At 37.0% G+C, this 14,754-nt stretch overlaps 2 protein-coding genes across 2 annotated transcripts; one reads left to right on the top strand and one right to left on the bottom strand.

The window, feature by feature from the left end:
* Window positions 1-287: 287 nt before the first annotated feature.
* LOC593038 (lipid droplet-associated hydrolase) lies at window positions 288-5,278 on the bottom strand. Its single transcript, XM_030974140.1, has 6 exons — window positions 5,134-5,278; window positions 4,569-4,787; window positions 4,039-4,176; window positions 3,225-3,341; window positions 2,055-2,284; window positions 288-935 (listed from the first exon to the last, which is right to left on the bottom strand). The coding sequence occupies exons 1-6, from the start codon at window positions 5,195-5,197 to the stop codon at window positions 603-605; spliced, it is 1,101 nt and encodes a 366-aa protein (XP_030830000.1). The 5' UTR covers window positions 5,198-5,278; the 3' UTR covers window positions 288-602.
* A 7-nt stretch (window positions 5,279-5,285) lies between these two features.
* LOC752041 (ubiquinol-cytochrome-c reductase complex assembly factor 1) lies at window positions 5,286-14,676 on the top strand. The gene is made up of 9 exons (XM_030974141.1): window positions 5,286-5,629; window positions 6,745-6,891; window positions 7,972-8,076; window positions 9,219-9,291; window positions 9,616-9,673; window positions 10,311-10,419; window positions 11,584-11,661; window positions 12,445-12,558; window positions 13,508-14,676. Exons 1-9 carry the CDS (start codon window positions 5,450-5,452, stop codon window positions 13,673-13,675), a joined length of 1,032 nt encoding a protein of 343 aa, XP_030830001.1. The 5' UTR covers window positions 5,286-5,449; the 3' UTR covers window positions 13,676-14,676.
* Window positions 14,677-14,754: the final 78 nt, after the last annotated feature.

Raw genomic sequence — 14,754 nt, 5'->3', positions numbered from 1 at the left:
TTTTCATATTATATTCTGAGCCAAATTAATGAACATTTTATCTGCTTTTGTGACTTTGTTAATGTTTATATAGAACTTAAATGATACAATTAAATGTTGAAGTGTATATGACCAAGGAGTTTTAAGAGTTGGAGTCCTATCTAGCTCATTCTCTTTGTACCATCTTCGATGCCGCCAGGAGAACATATGTCAGACATGTGCTTAACTGAATCTTTCTTGCAGATACGTAGACAAAAGATTCCCGCCTAGCTGCTAACTAACGGGCCACTTTCAATTTTTTTCTTCAATTGTGTAACCTTAGAAAATGGCAGCTGCTTGAAATAATTTGTTTTTAGTTGGGACTCCAGCTCTTAAAACTGGATACTTGATATGACACATGATTTGTACAATTACCACATCAACATCAAAGTTCTAGAATTTGACTGATCTGAAGCCACTTTCTCTATAACAGAAATGAATAGCACTTGATAATTTGTAGACTTCCTTTCACATTATTTTAAAACCTGACATTTCACAGTGTCACTTCATGAGGCAATTGTCAATCAAAATAACATTATATCAATCTATCTATCTATCTATCTATCTATCTATCTATCTATCTATCATTGAACCTCTTGAATGGACGAGCTCATCCAATTCCAGACCATGTCTGCCATCAGTTCACTCGAATCTAAGCAGAACGCGTGCTGCATGCCCCGCCGACATAATCGAATGTCGCCCTCTGGAAACCGCCTGCGCATGCTCTCGTAGTGGCTTCTCGGAGCCCAATTGTCCTTTGACCCGTAGTACATGGTGAACTTTTCAAGGTGGTCCTGGATGGTGGAGACGTCCGCGTCCAGAATTTCTTCCATTTCTGTGGCGGCCATGTACATGCTGTTGTGGATGCGGGCTGGGTCTGTTAGCTGTTGGATGGCATGGAATGCACAGTCTGGGATCTGTGTAATGATAATGGAAGGATACATGTTAAAGCCTATCTGTACTAGTTTGGCTTGGAGGGATTAGACCACCCAGGAAGGTCCCTGACAGGTGGCTATCTCATCAACTCATCTCTCAATTAACATAAGAAAAAGAGGATCATGGGGGACCATTGGTCACCGATTAGGCATTGTTTTCTATATAGAGGGAGCAAGTAGCTACAAGTAGTACAGTGGGCCTTTAAAGATGCATAGTAGTGGGCTCTAACACCATTCGGGTGTTTACCCAATAACAGGTGTTGTCAATCACCAGGATAAGCCTTCAGTTTTACGACCAACAGGCAGAATGTAATGCTCTGCATTTTCCACCAACCACCCCACATGATAAAGTAATTATCTTACATTTTCCTCACCAGCCAAGTCTCTCTGAGATACTAGGGGGTATTTCTTGATGGGACTACGGGTTTGCTGTGTGCGAGACTTGTACAACCATTCATGGTATTTCCACCAAGTCTGGTGTCAGCAAATTATGACCTACTGCACATGGAAACTCATGACCATCTCCCTTTAAAGGTACTATGTCCCATTTGCAGGCCCAAAAATGAAAAGGTTAAATTCCAACGGTATTTGAAAGTAACTTTAGAACTTTCTTAATAAAAAAGGGGCTTGAAAATGTCTTTAAGTGAGAAAATAACGACTATTAGTTGTCGAATCGACTAAAGAGCTATAGAGTCAGTAAGTAATAGTCTGATTTTCAGACCATTGTACCGAATGTTCATACGTTTTATGCTGCGCAAAGATTCAATCAATTTAATTTTGGCCATTAGAAGAAGTGGGTTATTGATGTAGAAAAATGCTCATGTACCCTTTACAGCTCATTTTATGTATGTTATTACCAAAGAAGAAGAAAAACCAGTCAGTCACTCAATAGTATCTGACAGTGAAGTCTAGCAAGTAAACGGGTTTCCTTGCATAATTTGAATATTAGGACACTGCTAATGTTCAAATTCCACAGATAGGACATACATGACATATTCATAATTACTGCAAAGTTCTACAGAATTTGATGTTGGCTGCAAAAGGGACATACTTATCTTTAAGGGCAAAATCATTATGACTAATGGTCGCAGTCCAACTCACTTTTCTGCCTTTGAACCACCACTGTATCAGTCTCCACTTCACCCAGTCCGAGAGGTAATAGCCGATGTGAGACAGAGCCACCGCCGCCCATCTCAGGTACACCACCATGTTCCCGATCGTTCGTCCGTTTGGGGTGTCCCATATGTGCTCAACGGTGGGGAAGAGCAACACCGCCCTCAGGAGGTTGAGTTTGGGCATGCGTCGGATGAGGTCCACAATGATGTAGCATCCTGGTTGTAGAGAGAGAGAGAGAGAGAGAAAGATGAAGAAAGTATGGTATCAAACTGTGTATTCACAGAAATAGAGGTCATCTTACAATTTTTTAGATTTAATACTAGATGTACAATAATGTCACGTACAAACAATCCATATTCCACACAAATGACAAAACTATCAAATCACTGCTTTTTTCATATTGAATTGTGCTTTTCTTGTCCAGACAACTTCAGTTTTCATACAATATCCTAGTGCACTAGAATGGCTAGATTTGAAAAAAACTGCCATAAAAATATTAAAAATTAGTGAAAGTTCACTCATAAGCCTACTCTTCTTGACGAAAAACCTGCTAATTCAATAAGGACAATTCAGTTGCTGTTAACCTTGTAAATTTGTATTGTTTAACCCAGCTCCACACACACATGTATTTCCAATGCTGTATGAACATATCCATTTCTACAACCTCCACCACAGCTGGGCATACCCTGTTTCATTAAACTTGTTATCATTAACAATGGATGAATTTCTATGACAAAATCTGCTCTGAGCTAATCAGATACACAATTTCAGTAGCTTATAACTTGTTATTGATAACAAGTTTCATGGCACCTAATTCAAGAAAATTAGGGTTATATCTATAAAGTCACAGGTTAAAGACTGACCCCATACTTTTCCCTAGACTCACCCCAGACTCACCCCAGACTCACCCCAGACTCACCCCAGACTCACCCCAGACTCACCCCAGACTCACCCCAGACTCACCCCAGACTCACCCTAGACTCACCCTAGACTGACCCCAGACTGACCTACAGACTGACCTACAGAATGACCCAAGACCGACCCCAGAATGACCCCAGACTGACCTACAGAATGACCCAAGACTGACCTACAGACTGACCAACAGAATGACCCAAGACTGACCCCAGACTGACCCCAGATTGACCCCAGACTGACCTACAGAATGACCTATCAGGATGAGCTTGACTCCTGGAGGGATGCAGTCTTCAATGAAAGCCATTTTATGCTCAATCTGCTGCTGGAGGTTGTAAATTTCATCATCACGGTCCGTTGCTACAGAGAATAAAGCAGAGAGAATGACAATGAATGAATATAAAGTCAAACCTTTCTACAAAGACCACATTTTTTGTTTCCCTTCAAAATGGTTTCTCATTGAAACATGTAGTAAAGGAACCTGCCTACAAAGACCACTTTTTGTGTTTGCCTTAGGCAGTCTATATAGACAGGTCTGACTGTATATGATTTCCTCTATAGCTTATATATACCTATGTTATATCAAATACAAACCAAAGAAGAATAGATAAAGGTGAAATCTTAAATGATGATAAGACTACAAGTGAAAAGATATCACATTTTTAGGAGGAGGCGGGTATAAAGCATTTGCCTGTCGAACCAAAGATCTTGAGTTCAAAACTAACCCAGGCAGATGACTGAAGCCAGTATTGTGTTATGTGCCCCTCCCCTGTTTTAAAGATGCAGGCTATGTTACAGAGGAAAACACTCCATCCCTCGGATAGGATGTTAAATGGAGGCCCAGTGTAAAGGAGAGTCACCACCTTTGCAGTTTGCACATTAAGAACCCACTGTACTATCTGTATAAAAATAGGCAGAAACCCAGATGTAGTTGTCCACCTGCACACCCCCAATCTCACATAGTAACACCAATATATGTCCCATCTTCCCCCCCCCCCCCGCCCCAATGGTGCTAGTGCCCCTTCAAGGCCTGAACCCACCCTACGCTACCTTGTACCTCTCAGTTTCTCCTGTATGCTGTGCGGTACCTCGCTGTGACCTGCATGTGACACTGCCCATGCTGGTATGGTGTAGCCGCTTGCCTTGTACAGGGTCTGACAGAACACCTCATAAAACTCTGGTACGCCAGGATTGCCTATATCGTTGAACAGGTAAATAAATGTAAGTTCAGATTCATCAGGGCTATTATTCCATTCAATATAAATGTCAGAAATACAAGTATTAAACTCAGTTTCTGGCTTAGAAAAATAAGCAAAATACAATAGATCGTGTTACACTTCATGAGAACACAGACAGAAATCATATGAACATGAAATGTACATGTATAAAAGTACAGAAAGCTAAAACAAGATGAAATGAAAAGATACTATAGAAATAGTATAAGATCATTAAGACGAAATGAACATCAACTAAATTATCATCAAAGTTTCAACTTTTATCATCAACATTCATTACCTATTTATTGGTTGATTAATTGAATGGTTATTTCTTAATTATTTATTTTTGCAATTTATTATATCACCTCACCTGGAATGACTAGAAAGAGAACCTTTGGAGAAATTACTCCATCCTTGGTTTTCGAGATCTCTCCTCCAACCTTGATAATTCTTGTTGGCATCGAGTCTACCAGGATGTTTTCTGTCATAACTGGAGGATCTTCCTCACACGAGACTCCGGATGATGAAATAGAAGATGTTGCCATTGAGACTTCTTCACCACATACGGCACATGATCTCATGCGATAAGCTGAAATAAAACAAGAACATAAAAACTAAATTAAAGATAGACTCTAGTGTGAAAACCTGAATCTGTAGCATGATGTTTATATTAGCGCAATCATAATGCTTCATGCCCTTCCCTGTAATTATTAACTAGGAGTTTAAACTTAAAGTTTCAATTGATTAACTATTGATAGAACTATCATGCCCCATGGCAAGCAAACTCCAAACTAAAATTAGAACAAAAAAAATGACGCAGTTTTCAATAAGTGGTACAGTGCAATGTACACACCACAGTAATACCATTTTCCTCTTCCTTGACAACATTGGATCAATTCTGTAATCTATGCATATTTATTTTCCAGTAAACTTACATGAATAAATGTTGATAGTCCACGTCCTGCTAATGAGTCCGATGCCGCGTCGAAATGCATGCATTCATCCAGTCTTTTTCCAGGTGCATGAACAGCTGACTCGGTCTGTCTGTTAGTGTTACGTAATCGACTTTCCGCAAATTATGCAAGTGATGAAGATGGCGATACACACAACCAGCTAAAAAACCTGACGAAAATTGTTATCGTTCACAGGCTTAAATAAACAGCCTTTCAATCACTTCTGAAGGTTAAAGTGATATTTCAAGTTTGATTGTATTGCTCTGATCATTTTCGAAAAAAACATTTGACTACCGCAATGCTTAATTTTGCGGGACAACCATGCCGATTGGCGCCGAGTTGGGGAAGACTTTATCACACAGTTGTCACCGGCTCTAACGGACTTGTCGCTTCGGTCCCAGCCAGCTCTTCGGCGTACAGTCAGGTCCAGAGACCGCACACTCGCCAAGGCAATAGGCTTTCATGTTCTCGTCAACTTGTAAGTAGCTAGTAGAAAACATGTGAATGTGATTAAATTAATGATTTTTATGAGGATTAAAAAGAAATCAGTACCTGTACATGGTTTATTTGCTGCTGTATATTTTAATGTAGACTCTATTTCGAGTCTTTATTTCTGAGATTGAGAAAGTGAGAAACTGATAAACAGATAAAGACACAGTCAATGATCATGATGATATTGATAAAGTGACACTGAGTGATAGACAATGAAAAGAAAAGGAGAAGGAGGAATTGGAAGAGGAGAAGAAGAAAAAGAAGGAGAGGGAGGAGGATCGAGGAGGAAAATGAGGAGGAAGAGAAGGAGAAGAAGAAAAGAAGCTGAGCTGAGGAGGGGAGGAAGTTAGGAAAAAGAAGGAAAAGGGAAGAAAAAAAAAAGGTTGCAACTTGTGAAATAATATTTAAAGCTGAGCTGAAGTGTTCAACAATTAATTAATCAATTATTGTTATGATCCGAAGTCTAAAGGAAATATATTTGTTCGGTGTGTTTCTATTTAATGGCAAAGACATGTGATTTATGTGGACAAACTTGAGAAAAATTTACAAAGTTCTTTATACTTATACTAGGTTTGGACTCTTTTTTGATAGCCCGAACACTGGGCTACTTTTAAAGGTAGTTTTACTTTGTGAGTCTTGTGAAAAGACTAATTGCAAAGCGCCCTCTACACAAGTACGTACAACTTGCTAGGCCGTCTCTTTCCAAATTTATTAATTTATTGAATTTTCTCTAAAAAAACGAATATAGGGTCTAAAAAGAAAATAAGCGAAAGGAAAGGGGATGGAAAGAGAAAGAATCCTAAAAATAGTCATTTATGACATGAAATTGTACATATGTATATATATATATATATATATATATATATATATATATATATATATATATATATATATATATATCTATAAATAATTCATAAAACAGTGTGTGGCAAAAATAGTCAACTGTGACTGATTGCCAAACAAAATCAAATCAAGAAGAAGAAATCTACTCCCTCATAAAATTACACTCAAACTTCAAACAGGTAAGTTATCGTTAGAGCTTTTAATTAATATTCTTTTTTCATTTTTTCTTTGTTTCCATTTATATTTATATTTCAACAGCATCAGTATCAGAATCAAGTCATTATAAGCAGAGAGGCATCGTCATCATCACTGTTCAACCTATGTCGAGTACCATGTCTGCCCCTGGAACACTGCACATCCAGATCATGTCATCAAAGATTTTTTGGAACATCAAACCCATGCAATGTAAGAAAGTGATACCAGGGGGGTGTTTCACAAAACTTATCATCAGTGACAAATGACAGTTTTGTTATAAGCTAGTAAAATCCTTGCTTCTGATTGGTTATCAGCAGATTTGTCACTGATTTTTTTCATTTGTCATTGAAAAAAGGTTTTGTGAAATGGGTCCCTGAACAAAAATGACTTGCTTTTCAGGATTAACATTGCTTGTCTCAATTGAAAAGCTGATTCAATTGCCCTCGTAATGAAAAAGGACTTGAGGAGATCTAAAAGTTTTGCCTACTCATTTTTGATACATTTTCATGAGTAATATGATTTTAATTTTTTAATTTTTTTTTTAATTGATATCTGTCAGATGTAGGAGTGTTTCATGGGATTCCTTGTTAAATTGACACTTGCATTACTGTGAAAGATCTTTGGACTAAAATACTCGTCGGTCATGATTAAAACCTCATGAATAGTTTTTAAAACCTATGACAAATAATGTTTTTGGTATCTGATGCTATAGTATATTTACATATTATGCTGATGACAATAAAATTGTCAGTTTTGATAAACAGAATATCATTTCCAAGTAGTAAAATTCTTGAACACCATATTTGAAGCTTGGACGAAGGTCAGGTAAAGCTAGAAAGTGTACTGTATGAATCCAACTTGATATCCATCTTAAAGATAAAGTTGAGTTCTGGTCGTGCGATTGCATTGTGAAAGAAGAGGTGTGAATAGATCAGGAAAAGTTGATCGTGTAGCATGTAAGTATTGGTGTGTACTGCAAAGTTCTGGAGTCATCAGAATTGCATCAAAATCATAATAAATTTGGCCCAGTCTTGGTAGAGTAACAAGCACTGTACACAGAAAGATGTATATGGGACTACACACAGTTGTGTCAGGCCTACTTACCTTGATTTCCTTATCGTTCTATGCTCAATACTCAGCCAGTATACATTTTCTGCCAAAATTATTTGGCAAATGACATTTATTTGTAATCTTGAACATTCAGTGTAAGTTTTGTTTGATTCTGTGAGAATTCATTTTCTTTTTTTTACCAGAACTCAAGTTTATCTTTAATTTTTGTCTTTCTACCAGGCCTTGACCAAGAGATCTACTTTGCTTCCAGAGGAAAAACCAGGAATAATGACTCGTATGTTGGATTCAGTAGGGATCAGTGGCACACTCAGATTCAACAGATTTGTGAGTTTTTTTGTTTTTTGTTCCTGTTTAAAGCATAATTTGTTGATTTTGTAAATTCACTGTTTTTGAAAATGTATAAATTGATCTTGTGATGCATACATGTGTATAAATATCTGGAGAAGTGTATGACCACTGACTTAGAAGCTGTTCAAACTCTGACTTTTTCAGTGTAAGTTTTGACAATGTTTTAATGTTCTTACATGAATAGTAAAATCTGCATTTTTTTTCTCCATAGAAAATGTAATATACTGGTACATGTGTATGAAATCAAATATGTGTGCACAGTCAAATATAATAAAGGGAAAAACTACATAGAATATCTTTAGTTGCAGTATAAGGGAACACAACAAAATTAAAAATATGAGCTTGCCAAGTGCTGAGCATGAAAGTTTGAATCATTTTTTAATTAACCCTTTTTGGAAGAAATAAAAGGGCGCTCATATTAAACCTTCTTCATTAAAGGGCAATCCAACCTTGTAATAATATGAAAGCCAAAAAATTAAAGAAACAGAATGGTAAAAGTTTAACATGTAAATGAATCGGACCTATATAGTAAGGAAGTTATGAATGTTTGAAATATGAGATAAGTGTATGCGAATCTCAAATTGGTAGTGTGGTTAGTGGATTGTTACGTAGGAGTAAGGAGATGGATAACTCGCCCATTTGCCGTGTACAAAAATATCACTTAAATGTTGTTTTTCTTGTAAGTTCCTTCTCTCTTGGGGCACTACTCAAAATATATTATAGCTAGCGTATTATTATAGGTCCTCTAAAATTATAAGCCCCTTCTGAGCCATGAACTTATGAAAAATTTAGATTTGAGTGATTTTATATGTTGGAACAGATGGGAAAGTAGTCTGGCACTACATACATCACATTGACATTTATACCACTTAAGCCAATTTGAAGTACCCATACGTATAGTAATTACAACTTTAAAAAATTCATAAATTTCTTGTATTTAGTCAGATTTAATTGCAACTTTCATTGATCAGTTTGCTTCTCCGATTTTTCTGCTTTCGTTTAGAGTAGCTGTCTATTTGGGTTGGATTTCCCTTTTACACATAAATAGATGTGCAGTGTTTTTTTAAAAGGCGTTGTTTGTTTCATTAAATTGTTTATTTGATATTTTCTCCTTTCAGAAAATGAGAGTAGCAGGGCTGAACATGTATCAGGCTTGTGCTGATGGCTATAATTTTGAAACTTTTTTCAGAGGTGAGCAATCTGCTGTTATTTTAGCTGGAAATGAAATGTCTCTTATTGGTCGGTCTGTATTTTGATGGAAAGTATTATTCACAGTATCACTCTACAAAAAGAATTTAAAGTAGGCTTTAAAAAAAAAAATCAAACATAGAACAAGAATGTTGTTTACATTTCTTTGATATTTAGACTGGTGTCTTTTGCTTTGAGTAAAAAAGCTTGTTTTTAACCGATTTATCCCTTTAGCTGACATAAGAAATGAATTATTATTCTGTTTATAAATAGGAAAATAAATACAATGTGCAAATATTTGCCTTTCTTTTTACTTTTGTTACACAGCTTGTAACATGCCCGACACACTCTTCTCATGGTTTTTAATCATGGAGCTCCACGCATGGTAAGTCTACCTGATAAATCTTATTATTTGTATTTATTTATTAATTTTCTTTCTTTCTAATTTGGTATTTCTCTTTGATTATGTATAAGTCTTAAAGGTCAAATTGTATCATATTTACTTTGTCTTGGATTTATTTGGATTTTTTAATGATGTAAACTGCCCTCAATTCAACTGTTGAGCTGCTATGTGGTTTTTTAATATATACCTTTTCAAATCAAATTGCTCATGCTATGCTGTTTCTCTTTAAAATCAGTTTTCAGGATTTAGTGGAAGTGAACTTAGAAATGGCATAGCCTGTAGCATTCATTATCATATATGTTTAGACAGAATGTCAAAGAGAGAAGATGTCAGTTTATTGCGGTTATCAATGTTGACCCCTCAAAAAACACCTATAATTTGTTTGGTAGCTGCTATAATAATGTACCGGTGAGACAATGCCACGTATAGGCCGAAAGTTTTATTCTAAAAAAAACAAATTGGAAATAAATGTAATATATGAAGCAGTGAAATAGGCCATGGTATATTCTTTAATGGAACTCAAGATTAGCTTTAACCCTGTCTAGAGTGGGGTTTATGAATGACATGTATGCTCTGATGGTTACGTTGTTTGATGATGTATTGTGTCGCCTCTGTGCAGGATGTGTATGGTGAGACTGAAGCAAGAAGGACGTGAAGGGAAGTACATGACTCACTATCTCATACTCTCCATGTGGCATGATATTCAGGCCAGGGGAAAGCTCATGGGGGTAAGTACTTCTCTCTCTTAACGTGACTCTGTAACATTGCCTCGGATTCTGAAACAAAATCCTGGATTTAGCTCATGCTGCAATGATAATTATAAACCTTTAGGTTAGCCAGGAATCCCATGACTTTTACAAGCCGATCGCCTGTCTGATTATCAAGATATTTATGATTGAAAATCAAAATTTTATTTTTCCTTTTCCAAACAGTTGTTGTAACACTACAGTCTATTGGGGAAAATGACTATGGTAAAATCGGTCACTCAAGATTTTTTTTTATGAGGCACTTGCCAATCATTTTGAAGCACATTTTTTTAGGGCTTCAATATTACACCATATCACAGACACTGATAACATGTAGGGCCATGCATCTCAGATTTAACATTGTTAAACGATGCCTTTAATGCTACCTTGCAATTGACACACTTCGTAGATTGTAGAGGAGATTTGTAATTTGTACTAGCTTTAGGTTTTTATTAATCTTCTTGACATAGACAATATTAGACACTACTGCATGGTCGCTTGCTTACCATACATGCAATTCTGCACAAAATAATAGGCACCAATTGGCAGAAAGATTGCTTTGTAGGCCTACAACAAAAAGACTGTAAAAAAAATTACCCAATTCTGATCTTGATTAGCTCAATGACAACCAGTACAGATTATAAATCTTGCACTGGAAATAGTTCAGAAATCTTGATGGCTCAGTCGGTAGAGCAGTGGTCTCGTAAACCGGTGACCCGGGTTCGAAACCAAGGCGATGCGCTAGTGCCCTTTGGTAAGGCATTAATCCTCACTACCAGATCCCTCGGAGAGGACCTTAAGCCGTCAGCCGTCTGGTTGCTTACTTACAAGCATTTATGCCTTCTTAGCAGTCAGGGAAAATAACCATCACATCACAATCACATCACATTAATTCAATGAGGCACAGGGAAATTGTTTGTGTGGCATATAAAGAGTTGAGCCAATAAATTATTGCTGGGGTTCTTTTAACTACATTACCGTATATATATAAATGTGTATATGTGTATCTGGAATAAAGGAATATGAAAAATCAATGAATTCCCTGAATTGAAAACAACAAATGAATCCCTCAAATTATTATAACTTAATGGCTTACATTTAAAGGTATGAAAAATTGACAATTGTTGGTTTGTATTTCCTCTGTAGATTCCATCAGTTAAGATGAAGGAGAGTTTGTCCAAGATGGTTGAGCAGTTCAATGGCGCCCTCTTTGCCTACGATGAGGTAAACATTTTACTAACAGCATTTATGTTATTGAAAATAATACCAATTGATGAATTACTTGTCAAAAAATGTTATTCAGTAGGATTAGTTTGGGTGACCAAATATTATGCTAATCTTCTTTTACAAATGCTCATATTTTCAGAAAGTGACACAGATGTAGTGCATTTATATCTTTGATGTGTAAATCTCATTGTCTGGGGGTAAATCTCATTCTCAGAGGTAGTGTTCTTTTACAAGACCTTCGTAAAATCTGTCTCGTGCGTGTATTTGCGTCATATGCGTATGAGGTTCATGCATGCCCATAAAGATCCTATATATAAATAGGAGTGCATGCCTCATACATGGGCTGTGCACTAAAAAAATTGTTGGATAGTACTGGAAACTATTGCATGCTTTTTCATATAAAAAAGTGGGATAGTCTCAGTTTTTAAATCAATCAAACGTGACTGACCGCGCATGACCAATCATTTGATTAGGATCTAGGAGTGAGTTATATAATAAATCATGTCTTGAATTTTTGGAATGTTGCCATAGCTGTCAACCATTCCTATTTTTTCTGTATTCAAACAAGTTGTATGAACCCTATATTCCTCTTATTTTTTGAATAAATCTGTATAAATCTGTATAAATGCATATAAAATACATTGTATTCCGACTTTGTGCTTCAGAGATTCCTAATCTTTTTTGTAGAAAGTTGGCATACGTTATGTATCATTATATGTTTGTTAACCAAGATCATGTGGTATGGCATTTTCACTTCATGTTTGATATTGTTTTTGTCAGGGTCTACTGTCGAATGATAAGGTGCTAGCAGCTGCACTGTGGAGAAATCTGTTCCTTAGAAACTGCGATGATCCAGAGCGATTGGCTAACATGGTGGAATATGTCAGGCAACAGGTACCAATTTGATCATTTTCCTCACGATTTTCTCTATCTGTCTCTCTCTTTCAAGGATTCATAAAATTAGCAATGTCATTTTGAAAAAACTGGAATCCTTAGGTCCTAGCTATTTTCTAATACTTATTCATGATAAGACTCTTTTATAAGATCTTCCCAATTTTCCAAATGACTGATTCATGAATGGAGCAATGTTAGAATCAATGTGGTATCTGTAATGTTTGTTTGATGAGGATTGTTTGTTTACCTGACTGCTATGAAAGCATGTGAACGCTTGTAGGTAATCAACCAGGTATTTCTTTTGATATGATAGCTAGAGCATCAACATGAAACCTGAAACTACTCTTACATTCAAATGTATACTTAACACGTAGGAAGTAATCTGAGAAATTGTTCAAGGTCTGGCGAGTACTGGTTCAACAATAATCTTGAAGAAAGCGGATTTTCTGGATTCCTATATTTTTTTAATAGCCTTTAAAGCCCCACTGCACTACTTATAGCTACTTGCACCCAGAGCCACGTATATACAGAGTTTGGCCAACTAGGTTTCACTAGGTCACAACATGGCGTATATTCATTTGTTTTGTGCTTGCCCAACAAAGCAGTAGTCGCCATATTGTGTCCAACTCGAACCAGGTTGGCCAAACTCTGTGTATATATGGCTCTGCTTTCGCCCTCTATATAGCAAACAAATGCCTAATCGGTGACCATCGGTCCCCATGATCCTCTTTTTCTTATGTTAATTGAGAGCTTATTTGATGAGATAACCACCTGTCAGTGACCATGCCTGGAGGTCTAATCCCTCCTGGCCAAACTAGTCCCACCGCACTTTAAGCCTAAAAATCCATTTGTTTTCAAATCTTCTATTTAACAATGGTACATCTTCTGTGTTTCCTTCCTGTCTCTCTCTTTCTTTCTCTCTCTCTCTCTCTCTTTCTGTCTATCTCAGGTTCAATATCTTGACAGTCTAGACAGCAGCAAGCTCCTGCAGGTGGGGCGTATCAAGTGGCAGCCCTACACGGGCGGGGTGCCGGACTCCAGCGAGCCCCTCCCTAAAGCTGCATCGTTGGAAGACGAGCTCAACATACCCGAAGTGGACAAAGTGCCCATCTCCTGAGCTCCAGGGTCTCCAGCAGGAGCCAGTCTCCACATGATTAGGCCTACGGATTTATTAGTTGTCCGGCTAGAGCCGTTCTCCAGAGTGGGACCAAAGCCCCACTGCACTACTTGTAGCTACTTGCGCCCTCTATGTAGCAAACAATGCCTAAGTGGTAACCGTTGGTCCCCCATGGTCCCCTTTTTCTTATGTTAATTGAGAGCTGAGTTGATGAGATAACCACCTGCCAGTGACCATGCTTGGTGGTCTAATCCCTATGGCCAAACTAGTGCACACGGGATTTAAAATCTTTCTGAATATATGCTTATTTCATGCGATTTATTAAACTCTCTAGCTGGAGCTGCTATACTCTGGGATTGGAGCTCCTCGTCTTTTACAATAGAACCTCTGCATTATTCTGAAGACAGTACAAAATCAATAAGATTTATTTCAATTGATTAAGCTGTCTTGTTGGAGCCAAACCCCCGGTAGAACCCTACATCATTCTGAATATATTCAAAATCCATGTGGTTTATGATGCTGTCTTGCTGCGCGTCACATATTGAAATATGCGAACATGACACTGACGTGTAAACGTAATCCAACCATGATTTCTATGTAACATAGAATAGGGTATGGAAATTGTCCTTTAGTTGATTTTTCGTAAATAGATGAGATCCTGTTGACACCATTATAAATACATTTACACTGAACGTTTCCTTTTGCTGTAATAAGTACATGTTTAATAGCATTGTAGCATAAAATCATACCCAATATTACCCCTGTATTTCCTTCCTATGTTAAATAGAAACAGAATTCCGAGTCCAAATTTAATCACTGCGATGGAAATGAAGAACTAAGTACAGGGTGTATAGAGTACCTAAGCTGTGACATCAAAACAATTTAATTTATGTTATGGTTATGAACCAGAGCAAATAACACTGAGTTCCTATAGGAAATCTATTTATTCAGATGGTCATATCTCAGCCAATACAAAACATATTCTATTGGTTTAAGGACATTTGGACATTTTTTTTTTATGCTCTTTCAGAAAATGAAGAAAAAAAATTGAGAAATTCCAAAAATTGATTTTTGATGAC

This window comes from Strongylocentrotus purpuratus, unplaced genomic scaffold (assembly GCF_000002235.5).
Source record: "Strongylocentrotus purpuratus isolate Spur 01 unplaced genomic scaffold, Spur_5.0 spur5_scaffold_7, whole genome shotgun sequence".
Taxonomy (NCBI): domain Eukaryota; kingdom Metazoa; phylum Echinodermata; class Echinoidea; order Camarodonta; family Strongylocentrotidae; genus Strongylocentrotus; species Strongylocentrotus purpuratus.
Note: the sequence above shows the minus strand (reverse complement) of the source record. Positions and strands in the feature narration are given on the sequence as shown.

Coding starts and splice junctions, on each gene's coding strand:
- LOC593038 (XM_030974140.1), bottom strand. CDS start 5,197: ATGCATGCATTTCGACGCGGCATCGGACTCATTAGCAGGACGTGGACT. Junction 3,342..4,038: donor CATACAGGAGAAACTGAGAG/GTACAAGGTAGC, acceptor TATTCTCTGTAG/CAACGGACCGTGATGATGAA. Junction 936..2,054: donor GGTGGTTCAAAGGCAGAAAA/GTGAGTTGGACT, acceptor ATCATTACACAG/ATCCCAGACTGTGCATTCCA.
- LOC752041 (XM_030974141.1), top strand. CDS start 5,450: ATGCTTAATTTTGCGGGACAACCATGCCGATTGGCGCCGAGTTGGGGA. Junction 6,892..7,971: donor GAACATCAAACCCATGCAAT/GTAAGAAAGTGA, acceptor TCTTTCTACCAG/GCCTTGACCAAGAGATCTAC. Junction 11,662..12,444: donor CCCTCTTTGCCTACGATGAG/GTAAACATTTTA, acceptor TGTTTTTGTCAG/GGTCTACTGTCGAATGATAA.